Genomic DNA, 26,114 nt, shown 5'->3' on the forward strand with positions numbered 1-26,114 from the left:
CTACTTCCTAGTTCGAAACTGTTACTACAATCGTGTTAACATCATCAGTGGGCATGGCAAATGAAAGTTTTCAGGGACGTAACTTTTGACTTAAAATATGAAAGCTTGTCAGATGAAGATGGAAAGGAAGAAGGGATCCCAACTGTGCCAGAAGCACCTTTTTAACGGGAATGTACAAATCAACTAGTCAGCTAGCGGACATGCTATAAAGTGAGTACGGCTACTTCAAGGTCTATTTCTGCTAGCAGAGCAAAAAACAAACAACATTTGGCTGTATTTGTCTGAAGTGTCACTTACTCTATATTAATTTCTTGTTTACAATATGTTGTATAAAAGCAATATCGCACAAGCAAGAGTGCAGTTATACTGAATACCAACAGACATTGCGTGTAACCGTTCTCCTTCTCCTGCGATATTGCTTAAATATAGTGGCATAGCTGTGTGATTTCAGACAGAGCCACGTCGCTTTAATGTATAACATGTCACTGCTAATAGAGCCTTTATTTGATTGTTACATTGGGACTACATTATTGACAAATATGCAACCGTCTAAAGTGGCAGATCATGGCTAAGACTCTCTCTCTCGCTCTCTCTCTACCAGGAATGCGCACATCACTACGCGCGCTCTCGCTCGTGAACGCGCCTACGTAACGGTAAAGGAAACGAGGGAACGAATCGCATGAAGGCAGTCTACACAGCGATTTGGAACAGAAGGAGACGTTAGTTAAATAAGCCCCTCCCCCTGGAAACAGCTTCACCCCTGCCGAGCGAGGAATCTTGGGCCGCGTCCTAAACGGCATACTAACGCAATAAAGAGTGTGTCCACGGCGCAGGAAACCGTTTTCCGATAACGTTATCTTCTCGTTCAGGCACACTGACCTGAATACGGGGCTGACACCGGAAAGGAAGAAACCTCAGGATTAGCGCCCCCGCCCCTGTAAGACATCTTTAAAGTTAAAGAGCAGGATTATGGCAGACATGTTCTCCACCGAGACACACTAAAGGATTGACGTCTGGTAGGTTATTATGGGATTTTTCTCAGATTTTAAAAACCTACATCTCTGCGCATTTTTATAGTTAATGGAAAAGCGTGGACGTTATTTGGCTCGATGTGTGATTTTTTAGCTCACATCTCAGTGTTCATCAGCTGTTGATCATTTGCTATAACTTTCCCCTAAAGAATCTTGACTCTTTGTCGCCTGTAGTTTAAAAAAAAAAAAAAATTGTGAATGCAACACACAGTTGAACTAGCACACGTACATGTCTTTACACATCTACATTAGTGAAGTTTGGTCAAAACTAGTATTCAACCACTTGGAATAATGAAGCTCACCGTTCATTTAAAACGGGACAGATGTTGTTTAGTAGCTTTTTCTTTCTTTCTTTTTGTTTTTAAAGTAAATGCATACACATACTTTATTTTATTTATTTATTTATTTATTTATTTATTAACGATGATAGGCTAAAGGAAACTCTAGCTATCATATGAAGTGGTACTATTTTAGGCTAAATCCCAAATGGCTAGTTATTCCCTGTAACATGGTGACTTGTACACCTTGTGTAGTGCACTAATAAGCAGACATTTGGGATTAAGACTTTATTAATATGGACGTTTTGTCCCAGTCCTTTGGCAGTCTGAGGCGCGCGCACACACACCCCTACCTGTGTTTACTTGCGCACATTTCCGGGTCAGATGAAACCCCTGAATTGGCTACTGCTTTTATTAATGATTTACGTTGGGGAAGTCTGATTCCTGTGGTGATGTTGGGCTCATTTGCGATCTCTCGGGTGTCTATAAAAAAAAAAAATATTATTATTATTATTATTATTATTATTATTATTATTATTATTATTATTTTATTTTATTTTTTTTTCAAAAATGTTTTCATCTAGGGGAACAAAATGTCGAGCAGCTAGACTCACACCCTGCACACCTCAACCCATAGTCTTCACTTGCTTGGGCTGTTTTGTACCTAGAGCCACTTTATGTTCAGAAAATTGACTTAAGAAATAAACCAATATCCAGTCAACCAAATTAAATACACCTAATTTTAATAGAAACTCATTGCTTTGAACATAATTCAACCATGCATAGGTTGTGCATGATCATTAGTATATCGTGTGACCATAACATATATGCAGGCTGTATACCTGTGCTAGGAACTCAATAATTGCCTAACAATCCTGGAAGTGTCACTTTTCTCACATGGTCAGCTATATTTTTTGTTCTGCAGCCAATACTTGATTTAAGCTTGGTTTTGGCTTGCGGTAATAAGAGTGCAAACTAAAGTTTTTCCATACTGCTGAAAAAGGGCAAAACCTGACTTTTTAATTTGGATAGGATATATATTTACCTGGGTTTATTTCTCCTGGCCATTTTATAGAAGATAAAATATGTCATAATCCTAACTGTACATGTACAGTCAGTAAAATATTACAGATGGGACTAAAATCCCAGAGATACACTGATGATAATTACATTACCCCACCTCCCCAGGGAAAGGAACATGTTTTCTTGATGGTTGTTCAGATGGTTTGAATGCTCACATGGCATAGTTGCAGTAGCTGTGTGTATTACCCATAATACATTGTGACCATTTATCAGTTTTCACTCACTAATGGCAGTGAGCAGTACTCTGTGTACACTGTCAATACATTTCACAGTTTTTTTTCCCCCCAGGTGATTTGATTTCTTTTAAGAACCCTTCTTTCAACACGAGCAGTTGAGTAATACTATAAATATAGGAGGTCACATGGGCTTTGTGTGTTTGTATAAGCAGTGATTAAACAGATGACAGGCAAGCATAACCTGCTATAGATAAAACAGTATAGAGATATCGCAGTATTGGGTACAGATTGATATTTTTATAGAGTAGTAATGCTAAATTTTAGCTAACATTAGGACTGCATTAAGAGCTCTACAGGGTGTCCCAAAAGCCAACACCGCATTGGTTGTGTCTTCATCAGTGGGTGTTCGTGGACATCCACTTCTCGATTGGTCCACAACACTTTTTGAATTTCTTAATAATTTAATCAACAGTGTCGTGTGTGTGCGGGTGTGTGTCTGATGTGCTTGCGTTATTTCCTGTTAAAGTCCATCGCAACCTTGCGGCAGCTTCCTGATCCAGCCATGAGCATGATTTCAATACGTTTTTATTTTGTCAAATGCATTCTTAAAGTCTATCTGGAAAAAAAAATAGATATAATATAAACTAAGTATGGAAAATTTTGCAAGATGTTTTCCTAAAAATTTCCCTTATGCATGTAGACTTTTGGGACACTCTGTACATTAACGTGGTACCACTGCTTTCACACTAGCAAGTGACAGTATGTCAGCGCTTCATTTCCTATGCAAGTTCACAACACAGAGGTACAGGCTGTGACAAGCAGCATTCAAGTTATGATTATGCAAAAAAAAAAAAAAATAAATTTGGTTTTATTAATTATATTTTTAAACCAAACTCCCACAGTGATGTGTGTAAATTATACAGGAATTTGTACACATTTAACTACTAAAATGTCTTATCAAAATGTAATTTTTAATGGAAAAAATCTGTCATCAGGGACAAAAATATGCTTAATCCTGTTAATTCTGCTGTGAGTTGCTCTGGAAATTATTTAATAGTAATACACAGTCAGGTTCCAATTGGTGGTAGTTTTTTTTGAACACGCAGATTAAACAGATTCCTCCCGTTATCACACCGGAAAGATGTAGACCCGTTGGCCAGAGACCCTCTCACAAATTTCTGGTATGGCATAGAAATATTAGATATAGTCTTCCCATTTAACAAGGCCTTGAGTTTTACTTAGATACTTAACGTGTACTTAACATTAGCCAGTTGCCTGGTTCACTACCACCATCTTCAGAGACACGCCTGTAGTGAGCATGTAAACTCACTCCTGAACACACTTTCCCTGAATTTACCCGAAGTTCTCATTGACTGGTATGTGGTTGCGACAGACAGATTGACCTATGCAGTGGGGAACAAAGCAACACAACCCATGTTATAACCACAACCCTTGTTCTTGCACAAGCAACTTGCAATAGCATTTAAAAACAGCTGGTTAGAGTACTGCCCTATGTCATGACAGTAGCTCTGTTTCTCTTTAAAACTGTCCACTGTTGTGATTGTTGTAATTATTTGTGTCTCAAATCAAAAATTGTTACCTTGCGTTCAAAAGTATTTATTAATCTAGAAAATTCATAAAACTGGTACACAAGGCAGACCTTTTAGTAGATTTGAAGGCTGCATGATAGGTTTTTAAAATTTGGAGTGTTACGCGCAGTACTCCCTAGTTGTCATACAGCCCAACTAGCTCAGTCAGTACAGCATGAGACTCTTAACCTTTGTGTTAATTAAAAAGTTACACATTCATCTGTTTTCAGAATTGTAACCCTGATTACAGGGTTTGTTTACATAATGCCACATGGTTTTTTTTTTTTTTTTTTTTTAATGGAAAAAAAGTAATTATTTTCTATACTAAATGCTAAGCAGAATTTTTTTTCTTTGATTATTGCAGTCTTTGCTATGCCAATGATTAATAACATCATTAATTTTGATGCATTCATATTTTTTATGCAGTGTCATTAAAAAAAAAACAAAAAAACACTCCGGTCCACAGAGGACAAAAATGTCCAAGTCAAAAATCTCATAGCAATATTTTATATATTTTCCACTTTCACTGACTTTTTAACAGCATTTTCAGACTTTTAACCCTTTAAATGCTTAAATATTAATTTCCTTACATATTGCAAAAATCTTCAAAGCTTAGGAACCTTCTTTGACTCATGTACATGATGTGGGATTTGTGATTTCCAGTACAATATAATTTCTTTATTTCAAACTGTTCTCTCTCTCTCTCTCTCTCTCTCACTCACTCACTCACTCACTCACTCACTCACTCACTCACTCACTCACTCACTCACTCACTCACTCACTCACGCACACGCACACACACACACACAAATTTCAGTGCATGCATACAAACCACAACTCTGATATCCATACAAACACACCCACACAATTGTAGCTGCATCATTTATTCAGTGCTCTATAATATAGCAGAATCAGAAAAAAAGGAAAATCATGTATTTTCCCCAGAGGCTAAACCTGAGAAAGTAGTACACATTTCAGAATTAAAAAAAAAATTCAATGTTTTGAAACGTTGTCAACAAAATAAAAGCCTATTAAAACAGAATGGATGATTTTATGCGTAAACCTCACAGGGATTAAATATTGCAGTTTGAATGGATTTCAATGGGGACATTTTTATCCTTAAGGTCCTGAGTGTAACTACTTTGTGTAGCTAGTTTAAAATGGATTTATGAAAGAAAATGAGGGTGAAATATTAAAATTCCAATAAAAATACATATCTTTTGCGAAATTTAAGCTGTTTGCATTAACACTGACAAAATGATAATAATAATAATAATAATAATAATAATAATAATAATAATAATAATAATAATAAAAAGAAAGACAATGTTCATAAGTATGCACAAGGGTTAACCTCAGGGTCATGTGTTTGAGCCCCATGTTGAGCAGTAGCTTTTAACAATTACCCTTGAGGGATCAATAAAGATTAGCTATCTGTCTAGGATCGTGTATAAGGATTCAATTTGAGACTAGTTTGTTGTGGACATAGTGTCACATGGTGCTATACTACCCTCACTGGTAATGTTGGTATTGCACCAGGTGGATGTGTAGCTTTAATTTCTGAGGATGCACACAAGCAGCACTCCAAACAACTGCAGGATACGTGCGGCAGCCATCTTGTGTGCGTGTGTGTGCAACTGAGCACAGTTCCTCTTTTTATTTTAGACCGAGTGATGGTTTAGTAAATATAACATGCAATTATTATTATTATTATTATTATTATTATTATTATTATTAACATGTATTGCCAATGTGATCAGATGTGGTCTTATAAAGTAAGTTTGTTAATCTAATGAGATTTTCAGTCCTGAACTTGGAATTGTAAATTTAGAAGGCACATCTGTACTTGAAACATATCCACAAAGACATCTACAAGAGACAAATGTGAGCGAGCAGCTCAGTGTGGTACACTTTTATAGGATAATGAATAACTTTTTTAAGTAATATATAACAATATTCAGATTTTCTTATCACGGTTCCTTCATACCCCTGGTTAATATCTAACCGGTCCTTGTCTTTGGCTCAAGGTTAGCGATTTACTGCTTGTTGTACGTGTTCTTCAGTTCAGAACTCAAGAAGCCCATTGAATGATGGCAGGTGCCTGAACTCAGTTGTAGACAATCAGTACATTTACATGGACAACAATAATCCGATATTAACCCAATTAAGACAATACTCTGATTAAGAAACTACCATGTAAACAGCGAATATTGATTACCTTAATCCGGCTAAGGTCATACTCGAAGTAAACACAAATGGAATTAAGACGTGGAGTATTTCTGTTTTAGTCGCATTATCGACGTGCATTACAGACACGTAAACACCTTAATCACACAATTAATGTCGTGCGGGAGTTTTCGCCGCATTTTGCGAGAGGACACGTACACACACGGCAGTGCTCAACCGTTTGATGGCAAAAAAGGGAGTATGACTGCATCCGAAACCGCGTACTCACCTGCTATATAGTAGGTGAGATACATATATTTTGGCTACTATATATTAGGTAAGTATGCAGTTTCAGAAGCAGCCCCTAGCTTCAAGCAGTCATCTATTTGCTCGTATAGCATGACAAAAACTGCACTTGAAGCTTTTGTAAAGTTAAAAATGAACTGTATATGGTACCATAACGAAGACGAACTGTATGTTGATACGTGAAATTCTGGCGGGAACGTCAGATGGTGTGGCACAGGGACGTAATGACGTGTGCTGTTAATCGACCTATGTTCTATAACATGTAAAACAGGAACATGAAAGAATAGTTTAAAAGCAACTCATGTAAACACCTTAATCACAATATTGCCTTATTCAGAATAAGATCAATAATTAGATTATTGTTGTCCATGTAAACGTAGTCACAAACATGGATTATAAGAATCTAGGGTGGGGTGGTGTCAAGGTTAGTCATGGTGTATGATTGGATGGTGATACAACTTAACTTTTTCAACATACCAATTACATTAAAATGCAGTACTGTCTATCTGGTTTTTATTATTAGGATTCCTTCGTTAGGAGGAAACGTATTATGGTTAGTCTTCTTCGTCGTCTTCTGATTCTGATTGGTGAAAAATTTTGCAATTTGGCATTACAAGCCACGAGTAACCCCACATGAGCCCATACGTGGCACTATAGGCCACACCCAAATTCTACGCAAGTCCAAAATGTCTGATAATTGGTATACATGCCTTATTTCTTATGGGGAACAAAAAAGCCATTGGGACCCATAAGGTCTGCCATGATAGATTTTCCAGTACATTAAAGAGTTGTCGAAAACTTCAAAAACTACAAATCTTCTCCTCATGAACCGTAGGTCCGATTGACTTGAACTGTGGTACATGTGTGGGTTACATGTCTTTCTATAGGATGATAAACAATAAGGAATCAAATAAAAATTGACCTAACTATTTACATATTGGTGAAATAGCAACTGTTGCAGATATTTCTGTGGACTTGATCTGTGCCACACACAGACGACAATACAGTATGTTACCAGGTGCGATGACAACCTCATATCTTCAAAAACAATGACTAATTGATTAAAACTAATAATTAATGCTAAAATAATGCTTTACACATCCGCTAGTCATACAACGGATACTCCGATTCAATCACCCGTTCATATGAAGACTCTTGACAATGTTGAGTAAAAAATCTGAGAAATGGGTGAATGTGAGATGAAAAATAGATTTATTGTGAATGTCTGTAATATGCATGCTCAGCTAAATGTTCGTGCACTCTGCCAGTGAATGTCCCCTTTCCTCCACAGTCCGCGCACGCTTGGGGCCATGTACATGCATCCATGGCTTTCTCGCAAAGGGTGGGCTGACTGTCTATTAGGCAGACATTCTGTGGCTGATTTGGCCACAGCTAATGCTAATAGAAACAGTAAGCCTTCTCCAGAACCATGAACCTTGGTCATTTTTGACAATTTTGTTCTACTGTGGCACACTGAAACGAGAGATTAGACTTGCACTTCTCAGAATGCATTGACCTTAATAGAGTATAGGTGGCAATATAGGCCATGCCTCAATGTTGACACATTTAAAATGATGGCATTTCTACTCTGTCAGGCCAATATGTCTGGAAGTTGATATGCATGCCTTGTTGCTCATGGGGAACAAGAAAGTCTCAACAACCCATTGAGATTTTTCTCTACAATGATCATTTGTGGAAAACTTCAAAAATGAACTTAAAATCTGCCATTTATCCAAATGTGTTGAAATGTATATGTGGAATACATTCCTCTACCATGTCAATTTTTAAATGGTCTGCAATCTTGAGGAGGAATCCACCATTATACATTGCTGTATATAAAAGTGTGTGTCTGTGTGTGTCTGTGTGTGTCTGTGTGTGTGTGTGTGTGTGTGTGTGTGTGTGTGTGTGTGTGTGTGTGTGTGTTTATTTAATAATTGGTCCAGTGGTCCCTAACCTTTTCATGTCTGGCTCTGCCTCCCCAAACATAAAGGTTGGATTTAACAACCCCCAGACATACCCCTGATTCACACTATAACAACTTCAGTTTCTTGGCACAGGAGGCACGAGTTCTCTGAAAACACTTTGCATGTTTAATCCATTACTGTTGTAAACACTTCTAAAAACCTCTGTTGCCACTTGTAGCATGTTTGTAACTTTCATACGTGATGTCGAAAATGAGAAAAGGAAAAAATACAATTAAGTGTTTGATCTTTTTGTTTTTTGTTATATATCCTTACAAGGCTGTGCAGAGACTTTTATTACAAAATACATCTTTTGTATGAATGTTTCCCTTTAATTTTCATCAAAGGTTTGGGTTTTTTTTTTTTTTTTTTTTTTTTTTTTTTTTTTTTTTTTTTTTTTTTTTTTTTTTAAAACGGTCGGTTAATACAGTAATACAGTAAACTCAAGATGGTTTTATACTACTGTGCAAATTTCAAACCATACCACCACTACTAAAAACTGTAGTAGAAATGAGTTCTCATTCACATGAAGTTGCTTCCTGGGTGGTCTGTTTTCTGTTTCCAGTTACATAAGTTCCTTTCGGATGTTAATGGAAAGACTGAGACCTGTGAGCTTGTTGAAAGCACGTGGTCCTAATATAGCTGAGTATTTCACGCGTGTGCAGTTGTGCAAGGTTTCCTGTTTTACATCGCCTGTGGTTTACTGGTTTGTTATTTGGTTGGCTGATTTAGGTTTGGCTTCCTTGTCCTGTCACATACTGTGACTAGATTTTTATTGCTCTTTTGCTTGAACAATGTAGTGTTGTTCTCATTGGTCTGGTTCACAGTGCAGATTAACGCTTGTTTCAGGTCGAATATGGAAAGTTCCTCCTATTAAATATAAGTCACTGTATGTGAGAAGCGATCAGTAACGAGGAGCAGTGAATAAAGACATCCCATGATCTTTAAAGACAGAACTTCTTTTTGAATGTAATTAAGGCCCAACGACACAGCCCTTGAGCGTTGCTAATAAGATTTCCTTACAAGGAATTGGATCAGGACCTTCCTGCCTTTTGGAAAGGCCTAATTTGGAAAAACATGCTATCAATTAGGCTAGTCACATGAGGTTTCTGAGGGTGTGCCAGTATCATATCGTAGTATCCTAGTTTCATTTAGTGTAATTTAATAGTCAAAGCAAGATGTCTTTTGCTCTTGTCAGTTTGGGGAGTTTGCTCATTTATTACAGAGGTTGTTATATTTTCTGATACAGTTGGGGAAATAACTATTGAACGCGTCAACATTTTTTTTCAGTAAGTATATTTCCATTGAGACTATTCACATGAAAGTTTCACCAGATGTTGGTATTAACTCTGCTTGTGACTTTCTGCCCAAAACCCTCTCGCAATCTGCAATCAATTAGCGACCAACGTTTAGTAGTTCCCACTCAGCGTGGCGCAAGGTCCCTTTCCAGAGCCTTAACGCTAACTGTTCCTCAGTGGTGGAATGAACTGCCAATCTCAATCCGGACCGCAGAATCTCTCACCATCTTCAAAAAACAGCTAAAGACCCACCTCTTAACCAACTCCTATATATATATATATATATATATATATATATATATATATATATATATATATATATATATATATATATATATATATATATATATATATATATATATATATACACACACATACATACATACATACATACATACATACATACATACATACATAAAATATAATATATAAAAAATTGCACTTACACCTCTACTTTGTGCACTTTGCTTCTTCTGGAACTCAATTAATGGATCTTGTATGGTAGCACTACTTGTATTGTTCTCTGCTTCATACATCGCGTTGCTTGTATTTTTCTCATTTGTAAGTCGCTTTGGATAAAAGCGTCTGCTAAGTGAGTAAATGTAACTCAAAATACACACACAAAGAAATCCAAACATTAATTAATGAAGTTATGTGCAATAAAACGGAATGACTCAGGAAAAAATTATTGAACATGGTAACTGAAATTTATTTAATACTTATTGGAGAAGCCTTTGTTTGTAATGACCACTTCAAGACGCTTCCTGTGTGAAGAAATTAATCTGCCGCAGTATTCAGGTGTGATTTTGGCCCATGTATTGTCTTTAAATATTGTTCAATTTGATTAAAGTCCAGGGATTAGCTGGGCCATTCTAATTTTTTTTATAATAAATATAATTTATAATCTAATTTTTTTTTTCTCTCTGAAACCAATTGAGCCTTTCCTTTGCTGTATGCTTTGGATCGTTGTCCTGCTGGAAGGTCCACCCACATCTCATCATCATCCTGGTGGATGGCAGCAGATTCTTCTCAAGAATCTCCTGGTAAAGGGCTCCATTGATCGTTCCTTCATTTATATGAAGTGTGCCAGTACCATGCGATGAAAAACAGCCCCACACCATGATGCCTCCACCTCCAAACTTCACTGTTAGTATAGTGTTTTAAGGGTGATGTGCAGTGCTATTTCTTATCCAAACATGGTGTGTAGTATGACAGCCAACAAGTTAAATTTTGCTCTGGTCTGACCAGACTACACTCTCCCACTATTTCATAGGCTTGTCCAAATGAGTTGTAGCAAACTTTAAATGAGCTTCGACATGCCTTTTCTTTAGTAATGGAGTCTTGCGGGTGAGCGTGAGCAGTGGAGTGTATTGTCTATTGTTTTCTCTGTGATGATGGTACCTGTTGCCTCTCCAGAAGTGTTTCTGGAGCTCTTTCCGAATGGTCCTTGGCTCTTGGGCTACTCTTCTGACTATTCTTCTCACTCCCTGGTCAGAATCTTGCGAGGAGCTTCTGTGCATGGCCGGTTGATGACTGAGTGATGTTGCTTCCACCTGCGGATAATGGTCCCAATGATGCTTACTGGAAGAGCCAGAAGTTTTGAAATGCATCTGTATCTGACTCCATCAATATGTTTTGCAACAATAAGATCGTGAAAGTCTGCCTAGAGCTCTTTCCTTTTACCCATTCTGAGATGATTCTTGTGTGACACCTTGGTAACAAAAAGCAAGTTCTATAAGCAAGTTTTATAAACCATCAATTTACTAACCCAGCTGATATTAATTGGCACAGATGGGAGGTATAATTACTTTCTAACTACTTATGGATTTGAGGTGGTTCCTTGCCTTATATTGCCTTGGAGAACTTTTTTTTTTTTTAAAAAAAAAGCTTGTTCAATACTTTTTCCTGTGTCACATAACTTTATTCATGGACTTTAATGTTGTGAATTTTTTATATTTGCAGATTTCTTGAGTTAATACTGATGTCTGGTGAAAATTTCATGTGAATAACCTCATTGGAAATATATTTACTGAAAAAAAAAAATGTTGATACTTATTTCCCCCACTGTGTAATAAACAGAATTTGTGATTATGTTACAAGTTTGATCAAGATTTGTTCATAAAAGTGTGGTTTATTCGTCAGTGTCATTTTGTGGATAACCAAGTAAAGTTAATTTGCACCCGAGATGTGTAATGTGCTAGCTCATTTTTATGTGAGGAATGATTTGTCATGAAAGCATTTGAAACCACAAAATTAGGTGGGCTACTTGTTCTCTGCTGAAATCATTGTGCTACTCAAGACAAATATGTTTATTTGCTAAAGGTCCTTTGTGCAGAAGAAAGCAGACAGTAGACTTTGTACTTAAAACTCATGGACAATATATCTCTATACCCGCAGACTTGAAACCAGACTCTGCAATTAGTATGGGGGTTGAACAGTGGAAAATGCTGCTCGTCCAGGGAATTGAGCAGGGCTTTGAACTTCGCACTATATGCGTCCTGTTCATTTTCATTCACATTCACTTCAACTGTGACCCCAATTAGACGAAAGTAAAAGGCCTGTATTTGGCTTCATTGTGCTTATCTGTGATAATAAGCTGTGTGTAGTTAAAAGTTTGTGCCTGTTTTCTGAGAGGTTAGAGCTTTTTATCTGTGTCCCACAGCTTTTATACAATTCATTTAAATCAAAACTCATTTTAGTTAACAGGCCTCATTACACGTATGTCAAGTGGACTGGACCAAATAAATCCCTTTAGTAAACAAGTAAAACATCAACTGCTTGAAGGTTCGTTCTGAATGCACAAAAGTATTGATCATTTATCAAAACAAATACAGTGACTTTGACCGTGGCCTGATTGTTGGTGCCAGATGGTTGGTCTGAGTATTTTAGAAACTGATTATTTCCTGGGGTTTATACACACCACAGTCTCTAGAGTTTACACAGAAGTAGTAGATGTGTCTGATGTACACTTCCAACTTCAATCTTATTTTTGTTTCTGTAGCAACGCTTCAGAGTTACATGCCTAAAGTGCATGCCTCATGTGAGAGAGGAACATTGTAACAATACAAACACAGGATTAAATACACTTATTAATACTTAATAATATTTTCACATATCTAGTGTGATTGGAAGAAAAATAGTGCTTTTTCAGAAGTTATCGATGAATGAATCTGAAAAACTAAAATAAAATGATGAAATCATGCATGTTGCTGGTTGGGTTGATATTGTGTCAGAGCCAGGCTTCTTCTGTAGCTAATTTACCATTATCAGGGTTTAGCTCGTTCATGGTAATTGGATTCAGCCTTATGGAATGTGTGTGTTAAGGAATTCCTGGAGGACAGAGGGTGATTCAGTGTGTGAATAGGGCTGTTGTGGCTTGTCTTCTACTCAACAGTGATGGTGTGTTAGCAAACTCTGTTTGACCCACTACTATTTCTTTTTGCAACGTTCTATTCCCCTGTGAAACTCCAGTAGTTTAAATAAAGTAGATGTTCATCTTTAGTGTTTCAACTGCTACCATTTGAATGACTTTTCACATTGGTTAGGATTCTGTTTGCAAAAATGGAGCAATAACTTAGCATTTGTCTCATATTTAGTCATTAAATAGGGCCAGTGATGTGGTGACTCAGTAGGGAATTAAGTCATCTTTGAGAATAAGAAAGGCAAAGAAATAGGCCAGTTAATTATGCAACCAAAAGACGCTTCTATAAACACTTTTAAATATTCTTCCTCTCCAAACTGTGAGGGTCTCTGGTGCAGACTGTTTTTTTGGCTTGATGACATTATGGTGGCCAACAGACAGCACAGGGCTCTAGAGTGCAGGAGGGTGGCTGTGTTGGGAATTTGTATTCCCAAAGTATGCTGAGCTATTTTTGGGATGTAAATAGCCTACCTGTCAAAAATAACCATCACCTCTTGCATTGTACTTCACTGATCAAAAAGAACAAAAAAAAAAGACTGGGAACATACTCGGGAATGAACTCGGGACAATCCTGGTTGAGGAGTGTAGTTTGTGTTTCTTTTAAGAATCGCTTCTGTGTAACAGGTCCAATTGGAAAACATGCCTTGACATTGAACTCCAAACCAAAGACGCCAAGTGCCAAGTTTAGAAACTCGCTTGTTCAACACTCACTATTGTAGATCTGTATTTTCTGCCTAAGGTCCTTAGGCTCATGATGGACTCTTTGGAGCCTCGATAGCTACAGTACTTTATCATCCAGTGTGAAAGGAGAATAACACTGAGGTGGTATTCTTCGCCTCATGTCATCTCAAGGTCATATATGAATGGCTTCTGCTGTTATAATCAAGATAATTAAGAATTGCCTTGTTTTGTAGGTGTTCCATTAAATGAAATATATCCAGTATTTGAGTCATTTTATTGTTTCATGGTTAGTCACGTTGTATGGTTAGATGGTTACCTCACCGCTGACTTTTTAAAAATACCTATTAACCTTTTAACAGTGTCTACCTATTATTTATTAATGTATTTGTTTGTTTATTTATTTTCTCTCCCTAAAGGACTCTAGCAACCTTCGGTTCTCTGCACAGACACGACTGTACTGAAAACCCTTTGACTCTTTAATACACTACTGTTGTAAACATGTTGCTACCTCTGCTGCCACTCTTAGCACGTTCATAACTTCATCCTTCACAACGGCTATCAAACTCTTAGTCACTGATCTTGTAATCGCAGCACATACCTAAACAAACAAACAAAAAAAAACATCTCTTTCTGTACTAGTTATATTTTTAGATTCATTGTGCTTCCTTTCTTCACAGCCGCTCTGTCTGCCAGCTTATAAAGACAATATGATAAATACTGACCGTGTAAGAGATTATATGGAAACATCTCAGAAATGATTGATAAGAAAGAAGAACAAATTAGAGCATATTTGTTTCCTTTTTTGTGTACAAGGATGGAAGGAAATGCAAAGATCAATAATCAATATTTGTAGACCAGGTTATCACACTGTGAAAATATCCAACCATAATACTCCTGCTTCTGGTATTTGTGTCTTGGCTCATGGGACTGATAATCTGGGATGGGTGAAATACAATACAGGTGAGAGTCAGATGTGTATTGTGGTCTCGCTCACTTTTGAAGGTTTTTTTTTTTTTTTTTTTTTTTTTTTTAAATTAGAAAGAGAATGCTGCTTTAGAAAAACACACTCCCTATGGAACAGGATAAACAAAAGATGAAAAATGAGCATTGAGTGTTCTTTACAACAGTGACTTAATGCCTTCTGAGGTGGATTCTTCTACTCTAAAACTAGGAACTGCATCAATGTTCCACCTGAGCATCAAGCTCACAGAAATGCCATGCACGCCATTCCTGAGAAGAGCAAATATTTCCAGTCAGAGAATGGCCCTACTCAGAAAGACAGAACTTGACCAGCAGTCTTGGCAACCAACAGAGCGAGTAAATATATTCTTGTTTGCTTACTCATAAGAGGTATACATATTCAGCCCCTTTCTTGTTACCAGGCAACTAGCTAACAGCTTTAGGCCAGAACTAGAGCACCAAGTACTATGTTGTGGAACATGTTTGAGCCAATCTCAGTGAGGGGGTGGGGCATATGAGCGGGGAGTGAGCTGAGAAACCTCGAGCACTTGAGGAACGACCAGCAGTTTTTGAGCACATTGAGAAGCACAAACAGCTACTTGTAGCCAGGACTGATGTGAGTTTGAACAAAAACTTTTGCTTTCTGGAGAGAAAACCTGCAGAGAGTGAAAATAATTGAAGTGTAGTATACAAAGTGTATGTAGTTATTATATACACAATACACAGGTAGGTGTTAATTGTGCTGTTATCTTAATGACGTTAATTATTAACTTGGGGGATGTTGAAAATAATGTGTACGTTATTCAGCAGGCTGTGTGAGTGTACAGTATGTCCATGACCATGTTCAAAGTTTAACTGCTTGTTATGTTAGACATGTGAGTGTAGGATAGTAACTGTAAATTAATAAACCTTGTGTGTGTGTATATAGGATATAGGTGTTTATTTCTTTTGCTTTCTTGCTTCAGTGAAGACATTATATTAACTGGGGAGTTTCAGAAAAGTCCCCTGACTCTTCTAGTTTGAACTTACAGGAAAGTATGATTCATGCTGGTTTATTTATTTAGGTTTAAAAGATGGGACTATATAAAGTCTCTCTTTAAATAGTGGTTGATTACTCCCTTGGTGTTGAGTTCTCGTAGAAGTGAAGGAAGAATAACAGACAGCTCTTGTTATGTTTTCTGTTCTTCGAGCATGTCTTGTGAGAAACTGGCGTCTGTACGTTTTCATAGGATGTCACACTAATGTAGTCTCTTCTGAGCTCTTTTGAAAAGAATTTGACATCAATCACTTATCACATTCTCAATTGTGTTCATCACAAACCTCTGGTTGCACAATTTCAACATGTATCATGTAATGTGAATCACTATTAACCACAGCTGAAAAACGTGAAAAAACACTTCTCCCCCCCTCGTGTTAAAGTGATGGCTGCATGACATAGGCTTTCCTGTGCCAAAGCTAAAATGTTTTTTATAGTTTTTCTTCTCCACAGAATTGACTTTTAAGAGGAAACTGCGTGCAATGTGGAATACCTGAATGCTGTTGAATGTCTCATTACCACAAAACAAAACAAAACAAAAAAAACCATTGAGAGAGTCAAGTGTAATCACTCTCTTTAAAGGGAGGCCACCAAGAAAACAACAACAAAAAAAAACAGTAAAACTGCTAATGGGTATGATATGTAGTGCAGTGTTTTAGTTGATAGTAAAACACTAGTGCAGAGCAAGCTGTGTAATAGAAAGCAGATGTGTGGTGGGGAGACATCCCTTCCCCCTGTTCCTTGAACAGACTTGTAAACAGACATGCCACACCCTGGCTAAGGCACTCACAAGTTCTTTGAATTCTTCCAAGTGGAGGCCATGTGCTTCAGCTTAAAAGAGGTTAACCAGTAAACACTTCTCCAGCTATAGAGTTTGAAGCTGTGTGGCTGGTAGATGTTGTTTCACCTTTTTGGGTAGTAAGCTGTCTGCTTTTTTTTTTCCCAGCAGAAAATTACTTGGATAATGTATTCCACAAAACTTTCCTGTAAGACAGCATTAACTAATGTGCATATGACCTGTTTTCACTTCAAGTTATAGCCTCAGCATAATTCTCTGTTTGACTCATGCTTCTCATGCATCTGCAGTCATTTTGTGCTTGTGGCAACCTGTAATCCAATTTGTGTTTGCTGTTTTCCAGTTTACCTGGTTAGTGTGTGTGATTTCAGTTAGATCATTAAATAAACTGACTAATCATTGATTGTTTGACAAATGCAGAGAAATTCTGTTGATTGTATTTATTTATTAATGTAGGGGTTGCATGCAAATATATCCAATATAGGCTACATGGAGTTTTTTCAATATGACCTAATTATGTCATTTGAATAAATTTGAAGGAAAACTACACATCCCAGGACCACACAGCAATATGTTTTTATGGGCAAATGTGAGCACTACAGCATTACCATCATTCTGTTTTCAAATAACGTGGCACTCAGTTGCGGACAAAATTGCCATATTTCCCTAGCAAGTATATTACATAAAGTATGTATGTATGTATGTATGTATGTATGTATTATCTTAAAATTGTAAGAAGTTTACAAGCCATCCTAATTTGTTCAGTCACTAGAAATGAACACCAAGACCAAAATGTAAACAATTTATGAGAGAATTTTGGTCATTTTGAACATAAATTTACTGGGATACATTGTTTTTTTACACAATGGATTAGATATTGTTTGATCGGATACACCTGAACAGCCAAACCCTGTCCCTGATTATGATATGGTTAAAATGTTTTTAACTTAGCTTAGTTTTTTTTTTCTTAAACCATCTGTCTTTTCTTTTAGATGATGACCAGTTGACATCCAGAGACACAGACATCTACAGCTGTTTTCAGCCTCTGTACTTCTGCATGATGAATGTCACTGGAGGAACACTGTGCATCCTCTAGCACTCTATGCTGGTCCCTTCATTCCGTCTCTACAGGTTGCCTGGGGACGGGCATGAAGAAAACAGCGCAGTGGTCCGGGGAAGAGGTCACCATTGAGCTGCGCATGGAGACTCATGTGAATGGCCATGCTAACGGCCATGCTGCCGGCGACAAGAGTAAGACTACGTGTAATGTCTTGGTCAACGGTTTTCATAAGGAAGTTGTGCGAATTCCAATCCCTGGCCCACCTAGCTCTTCATTTCCCACTGAGTGGGGCAAAACTGCCGTGGCCTTGTTATATGCCATCTGCTGCTTTATTTTAACCACTGTAATGATCGCTGTAGTCCATGAGCGTGTGCCTCCCAAGGAGGTGAGCCCTCCATTGCCTGATAAGTTCTTTGACTTTTTTGACCGTGTAGAGTGGGCTTTTACCGTGTGTGAGATTAATGGGATGATTCTGGTCATCTTATGGATCTTACAATGGAGTCTCTTGAAACACAAGTAAGTTTTCTTTTAAAAAATAATAGACACTTTTGAAGTCATACATGTTTCTAAAAAGTATTGGACTACATTCTCTGGTGACCACAGTCTTTCCTTTGGCAGGTCTATTGTTGGTCGGCGGTTCTTGTTCATTGTAGGGACGCTGTACCTGTACCGGTGCATCACCATGTACATCACTACTCTGCCTGTTCCAGGGATGCACTTTAAGTGTTCAGCTAAGGTACAAATTATACTGAAACTGATTCAAGAGAAATAACAAAACATGGAACATCTTGATCTTGTAATAGATCATTAGGCATATGTCCATAATCAGTTCTACTACAGTGTTGTTATTGTAGACAGTTTATTGTGCTGTGACTGCCTGTGCAAGCCTGCATAGGTAGCCATAATTTTATGGGTAAATCTTCCCACACCTGATGTAAAGGTTGTTCAGTTTGGAAGGCAGCACAAGGTTTTAGCCAAATTTAAAGTGACAGAGTTCTTGTTGAAATTTAACAAAACAAAAAAGGTTTATGAACATTAACTATCTCAAGCTAGCCTTTTCTTTAATGTTTTGACTATAATGTTTGTTTGTCGGTTGTCAAGCTGTTGCTCTTGTTAAGTTAGCTAATGCCTGACCTACGCTAGAAAATAATTGGCCCAGTTTGGAAGTCAATTCCCTTCTCCCAGGTGTAATGTCCTTTGTTTAGGCTGAAGATTACGTTCTCATATTATCCTCTGGTATGAGGTAGGTTAAATTCAATCTTAACCCCTTTGATCTGCTTACAGTCCAGTCGTTGCAATCATGATTTAAAATGTTCAATATTTATTAGGACTTCCGCATCCTGTCTCAAATGAGAACGCGATCTTTGTCAAGTGTCAAAGTGTGATAACCAATGACAGCTGAACTAAACTGCCAATGTTCTTTTGATCTGAAGTCATGTTTGTTCATGAGAAATTCTGAGAGATGCCAGGTTCTGAAAGTTGGGAAAATTGGCTGCTACTCTTTTGCAAGCACAATCTAAACTCTTGACCAAAAAATAATTGAGAAAAAATATGGTGATTTAAAATCATGCACTGATGCACATCAGTACCGATACTGATACAGAAATGAATAATTTACCTAATATTAGCCAATCAGGGATGTCTCAAACATTATATTTAGATCCGTTTAGGGACGTCACCAGAACCTATACTTCGGTACCAAGTCGGTACCAACATTCTTAAAACTTGACGGTACTTGGTTTTCTGTAGTAGCGTAAGTACAGTTGGTAATGAAGGTACCTAGGTTGTAATTCTTCTGGAACTGATGGGGGCAGCAAATACACGTAAGTGTTTTAGTCGGTCCACAAGTGGTAAAGAAGAAGAAGAAGAAGAAGGCCTACAAGCACACGGGAAAAACTACAGATGTTTAGCTCCGCCCCGACTCGTTGAGAAGAGAGGTGGTAAAGAGTCAAAAATGGAAACACTTCACATTCGAGGTGGATAAGCAACCGATCACAAACTGAAAAGCTGTTGTGCAACTGATGCTTTCGTTCATTTCAAACAAAGCGAGGAAACACTTCGAATTTGGCAAAGCACCTGAAAGCTGGTCCTCTATTATGTTTGTTTGAGGCAGCTGGCATTGTGGCTGTGAAACCAGCTAATGTTATGCTCCATGCAATGTTTGCGATAGCCAGTTATTTGTTAACGACGCTAACCCATTGCAATGTTATAAACTACCTCCTAATGGGCCACCGTGCATCGCCATTCAGCCCGTGTCCTGTCAGCTAAATGTTCATGCTTTTAATAAATCTTTTTGGCCTGCCACCATATGAGTGAATTTAAACTAATGCTTGCATTCAGAGTATAAGGTGTGTGTGTGTGTGTGTGTGTGTGCATGCACACGCTTGTTTAGGAGTGCACCTTAGCACTTGTATCCTCCACTGTTTTATTAGTCACAGTCAGACAGTATTTAATAACTAAAATATCCCCTCTTTCTCTCTCTTTTTGCCAATATTAGCCAAAGGAGGATGTCCACCAGAAGTTTTTTAATTTTATTTAAAAAAAATTTAACCACATCGGCTAGCAGTTTTCTCACCTAGCCATCTTTGCTGCAGAATTGCTTGCTGCTGCATTGCTTGCTGCTGTGTGCTGCTAGAAAGGAACTTGTCATGCTGACTTATGTGATGTAAGATGTTTTTACAGTTTACTTGTATTGTAGGGCGATATTGTAGTTACTCTTCTGCTTTGATTGCGATCATTAATTGTAAAATACATCCAGATTGCTGTCATTTCGTGTTGTCTGTTCATTAGAGGAACAATGTACACTAGCTCACATCCCATAATTTCACATGGTAGAGGATGTTTTACGAGTAAATGCGCATGGCAGTATTGGTATTGATGTATTTCTAGAGATGTTATATCTAGGGTCTCATGTTTTTCAGCATTGATTAGGATTGTATAAATCTTGTGGATTAGGAAGTACTCTTTAGTACTCAAGAGCTCATTGTTTTTAAGCAGGTCCAGTGTTTAAGCAGAGATGAGAGGCTAGCAAGCAGTTGCAAGTAAACACATTACACAAGTAGAAATGATGACGCATGATGATATACTCTTGGTTAAAATGCTAGCTGCTGACACTGAGGTTTTTCCCCCGTTTTTATTTATATATATATATATATATATATATAATATAATATAATATAATATAATATAATATACACACAGTGCATCCGGAAAGTATTCACGTTTTCCAAATGTTGCTATGTTACAGCCTTATTCCAAAATGGATTAAATTCATTATTTTCTTTAAAATTCTGCAAACAATACCCCATAATGACAACGTGAAAGAAGTTTGTTTGAAATCTTTGCAAATTTATTCAAAATAAAAAAACAAAAAAACACATGTACATAAGTATTCACAGCCTTTGCTCTATACTTTGTTGAAGCACTATATATATATATATATATATATATATATATATATATATATATATATATATATATATATATATATATATATATATATATATATATATATATAATATGCCCCTATTTCTCATTTCTAACAGTGAAGGAAATTCTGGTCATGTTAAATTTACTGTAATAATGGAAAGGTACCTGTTGGTTTGACTGGATGATTATAAAAGTAACTCGGCAGAAATGAGAAACACGGCCTCAAAACCCGATACAAATTAAATACGTTGCACAACGACAAATTGCAAAAGTACCCTTTTTATTAGAACCTTAAGGTGGTACAGCTAGTGCAGTTCTCTATTTTCTAAATCCTGTTCCAGGTTATATGCTTTGACACCAATAGAGATCCTTAGAACGGCACATCCTTAACTTGTCAGCACACACAGTACTTAATTTTTATTGAAAATCCTTTTCATTTATGGAGCAATGTCTCTTGAAAAACATGGAGGGGTGGAATGTGGGCACACTGCACAGCCTGCAGGGAAGCATTCAACACCAGATAGGCTGAGCCAGGCGCCCTTTTCACATGCTTTCCTGCTGAATGCAAGAGAGAGAGTTGATTTTTAAGAAAAACATTTAACATGGGCTTCTTCATTGTTACATATTCATTGTTTCATTATACAGAGCATCAGTTTTTATTATTATGAGGGAGTCCACAACCTAGCCCTCTTGAATTTTCTTGTTTGGTTTAATTTTCTTGAATCTGATTGGTCAGGTGTTGTTTAGTATTCTATAAAAACAGCTCTAACAAGTTCTAGCTGCAAGGCAAATCAGTTTTTATTTAGGCACTCATTCTAATAAGTTATCATTTCTATAGTAAATTATAGAGGGACTTGCATGGTGAACACGCCACATAATAGTAACTTATCTCACAACATTAAACACAATTATAATAAATAAAATCTTATGTATTCTTTTATAAATAAATGTTTGTTGGCAAATGTGCTTTTAGAGGAATCATCAGGCCTTATTATCATTCTGCTCTATTTGAAAGTCACACTGGTTGCATTTGACCGCAGGTAACTGGGGCTGGATTTCTCATTGTTAAAGGAGCTGGTGATGAGCTTTTTAACACGATACATTCTTTTCTGTGTCACAGCTGCATGGAGAATGGCAGTCCCAGATGTGGCGGGTGATGAAGATGCTTGCCGGCGGAGGTTTAACCATCACTGGCTCTCATCACATGTGCGGGGACTACCTGTACAGCGGCCACACGGTCATGCTGACCCTCACCTATCTCTTCATTAAAGAGTGTAAGAAGACATTTTCAATTCTCGGTTCTGCTCTGGTACAGAAATGTGATGATGGAGCCCCCTTGTGTTAGATGTTAGCATATGCACTGGAACTAAGCCATGTGTATCGCTTGCAATGTTTTCATGCAAAACAAGCAGAAGAAAATGTCAGTCATTGCATTTTTCCATAAAATACCAGTCATGGAGAGATGTACATTTCATCATTGTTCATTCACTTTTCCATCTCAGCCTAAGATTAAGTTTCCTTATGTATTTAACAAAAAACACAGATTAGAATCCCTCCATAAGACTGTCATCTTTTTTTTTTGGTAAAAATAAAAACAAGTGCGGTTTCACTGATTTTGAATTTCACTGTTTAAATTTCGCGGTTTCACTGTGTCACAGACTCTCCTAGACGCTTCTGGTGCCATCACTGGGGGTGTGGGACGCTCTGCGCTGTTGGCGTGTTCTGCATCCTTCTTGCTCATGATCACTACACCATAGATGTAGTCGTTGCCTACTTCATCACCACACGCCTCTTCTGGTGGTACCACACTATGGCTAACCAGTCAGTAAGTAAACCTCAGCAGACATACACAGGAATTTGTTTATACAGAGATATCCAACTTGCTTAAAACACTGCCACTAATCAGTATTCATTCCTCCATGACACTGTGGGCAGTCAGTATTTTAATACCTTATTTTAGGAGTGACATGAAGACCACTTTTTTGTTTTGTATGTGAATTTTATTTTTCAGTTGTATTTAGTCTGAAAATCTAGTCTTGTATGTAGACAAATATATACTAATAATCCCTTTTTTTAATGCTTTATATTAATACACCATTTTTAACACTAACAAAGGAATTACACTTTTCTGATTGTCTGGTGTATTTGGTTTATTTTGAAAAAACTTATTCATACTAGTGCTCAAACCATCAATGAGTGAAATGAATCCCGTAGTGAACAATATAAAATGTAAAGCACCTTAATTTACATGTTTGTGAATGTTATCTGGCCAAATCCAGAACTGAGTAGCAAATGTAAATAATTACAGTGAGGGGAAAAAAGTATTTGATCCCCTGCTGATTTTATACGTTTGCCCACTGACAAAGAAATGATCAGTCTATAATTTTAATGGTAGATTTATTTGAACAGTGAGAGACAGAATAACAACAAGAAAATCCAGAAAAATGCATGTCAAAAATGTTATAAATTGATTCGCATTTTAATGAGGGAAATAAGTATTTGACCTTCCAATCAGAAGGATTTCTGGCTCCCAGGTGTCTTTTATACAGGTAACGAGCTGAGATTAGGAGCACACTCTTAATCTCAGTTTGTTACCTGTATAAAAGACACCTGTCCACAGAAGCAATCAATCAATCAGATTCCAAACTCTCCACCATGGCCAAGACCAAAGAGCTCTCCAAGGATGTCAGGGACAAGATTGTAGACCTACACAAGTCTGGAATGGGCTTCAAGACCATTGCCAAGCAGCTTGGTGAGAAGGTGACAACAGTTGGTGCGATTATTTGCAAATGGATGAAACACAAAAGAACTGTCAATCTCCCTCGTCCTGGGGCTCCATGCAAGATCTCACCTCGTGGAGTTGCAACGATCATGAGATCATTGACAAGATCCTCCCGTGTAGTTTTGGACTGATTCCTCAATGATCTCAAGGCAGCTGGGACCATAGTCACCAAGAAAACAATTGGTAACACACTACGCCGTGAAGGATTGAAATCCTGCAGCGCCCGCAAGGTCCGCTGCTCAAGAAAGCACATATACATGCCCGTCTGAAGTTTGCCAATGAACATCTGAATGATTCAGAGGACAACTGGGTGAAAGTGTTGTGGTCAGATGAGACCAAAATGGAGCTCTTTGGCATCAACTCAACTTGCTGTGTTTGAGGAGGGGGAATGCTGCCTATGACCCCAAGAACACCATCCCCACCGTCAAACATGGAGGTGGAAACATTATGCTTTGGGGGTGTTTTTCTGCTAAGGGGACAGGACAACTTCACCACATCAAAGGGACGATGGACGGGGCCATGTGCCGTCAAATCTTGGGTGAGAACCTCCTTCCCTCAGCCAAGGCATTGATAATGGGTCGTGGATGGGTATTCCAGCATGACAATGACCCAAAACACACGGCCAAGGCAACAAAGGAGTGGCTCAAGAAGAAGCACATTAAGGCTAAGCCTAGCCATGAAGCCTAGCCAGTCTCCAGACCTTAATCACATAGAAAATATGTGGAGGGAGCTGAAGGTTCGAATTGCCAAACGTCACCCTCGAAACCTTAATGGATTGGAGAAGATCTGCAAAGAAGAGTGGGACAAAATCCCTCCTGAGATGTCTGCAAACCTGGTGGCCAACTACAAGAAACGTCTGACCTCTGTGATTGCCAACAAGGGTTTTGCCACCAAGTACTAAGTCATGTTTTGCAGAGTTTTTAATATTTTTTTATTACACACACAGTGTCTCACAAAAGTGAGTACATCCCTCACATTTTTGTTAATATTTGATTATATCTTTTCATGTGACAACACTGAAGAAATGACACTTTGCTACAATGTAATGTAGTGAGTGTACAGCTTGTGTAACAGTGTAAATTTGCTGTCCCCTCAAAATAACTCAACACACAGCCATTAATGTCAAAGTGTCAATATTTTGTGTGGCCACCATTATTTTCCAGCACTGCCTTAACCCTCTAGTGGGGTTAAGGGTGGGTGTGTGTGTGGGTGTGTGTGTGTGTATATATATATATATATATATATATATATATATATATATATATATATATATATATATATATGTATATATGTATATATGTATATTTGTTTGTTTTAAAGGTCTCATACAATAGATTTACATGCATCCGAGGTCCAAAAAACTTTAATGTGCTCATAATTTATATTGCAGCATTACCTCTTTTCCCAGTGCCCCAAACGACTCGTTCAATGATCCGTTCCAAAGGATTCATTCTAAACTCAAAAATCCATTCTAACCTGCCTTTCAGAGAGCATACTCTGCTCTGATTGGTCAGATGTCCCAGTCTGTTGTGATTGGTCTACCGCTGTCAGCACTTGTCAAAAAGGAAATGCTCACTACCATATCCAGTTTCAACATCGTCTGTTTGCGAGCAGCCGATGAAGACCAGAGACGGGTTTTTTGTTACAAACCTATGTAAGTTAGTACAGGAACTAAATCTGGAATTACTAATGACTCGTTTCAGCTGTTCAGAATCGGTTCCTTCTTTTGGGAGTCACTAATTCTGTTTGTCGTGCGCTTTGATTTTTGAAACTTTGCAGATGTTTTTACATTTACAAACAGCTTTATAATACACTACATGAAAGGTAATATTTGGAAAACCGTAATAGGTGCACTTTTAATACCAACCCATACTGCTGCAGGTGTATGAGAGAATCTGACCTTTTATTAATGAACCCAAATGCCTCTTCTGATTGTGCAGGACCTGAAGGCAGCGTCTCAGAGCAACTTCCTGTCACGCGTGTGGTGGTATTGGGTTTTCCAGTACCTGGAGCGAAACGTGCAAGGTGTTGTCCCTCGCAGTTACCACATCCCCTTCTCAT

General features: G+C 37.7%; 1 protein-coding gene across 3 annotated transcripts in view; it reads left to right on the forward strand.

Moving 5' to 3' along the window:
* The first annotated feature begins 631 nt into the window (after nt 1-631).
* The window catches only part of sgms1b (sphingomyelin synthase 1b), a 27,270-nt gene continuing 1,787 nt past the window's right edge, over nt 632-26,114 (forward strand). The window contains exons 1-6 of one of the 3 annotated variants that reach the window (XM_017484390.3): nt 632-1,016; nt 17,775-18,358; nt 18,461-18,578; nt 22,392-22,545; nt 22,930-23,096; nt 25,994-26,114. The exon at nt 25,994-26,114 is cut by the window's right edge and continues 1,787 nt beyond it. In XM_017484390.3, coding sequence (XP_017339879.1) covers nt 17,847-18,358; nt 18,461-18,578; nt 22,392-22,545; nt 22,930-23,096; nt 25,994-26,114 — 1,072 coding nt within the window. In that variant the 5' untranslated portion in view covers nt 632-1,016; nt 17,775-17,846. Of the gene's footprint in view, nt 1,017-15,414; nt 15,677-17,774; nt 18,359-18,460; nt 18,579-22,391; nt 22,546-22,929; nt 23,097-25,993 lie in introns of those variants that run through there. The other 2 variants (XM_017484393.3, XM_017484392.3) reach the window with 2 other exon arrangements.

This window comes from Ictalurus punctatus, chromosome 13 (assembly GCF_001660625.3).
Source record: "Ictalurus punctatus breed USDA103 chromosome 13, Coco_2.0, whole genome shotgun sequence".
NCBI classification, from domain to species: domain Eukaryota; kingdom Metazoa; phylum Chordata; class Actinopteri; order Siluriformes; family Ictaluridae; genus Ictalurus; species Ictalurus punctatus.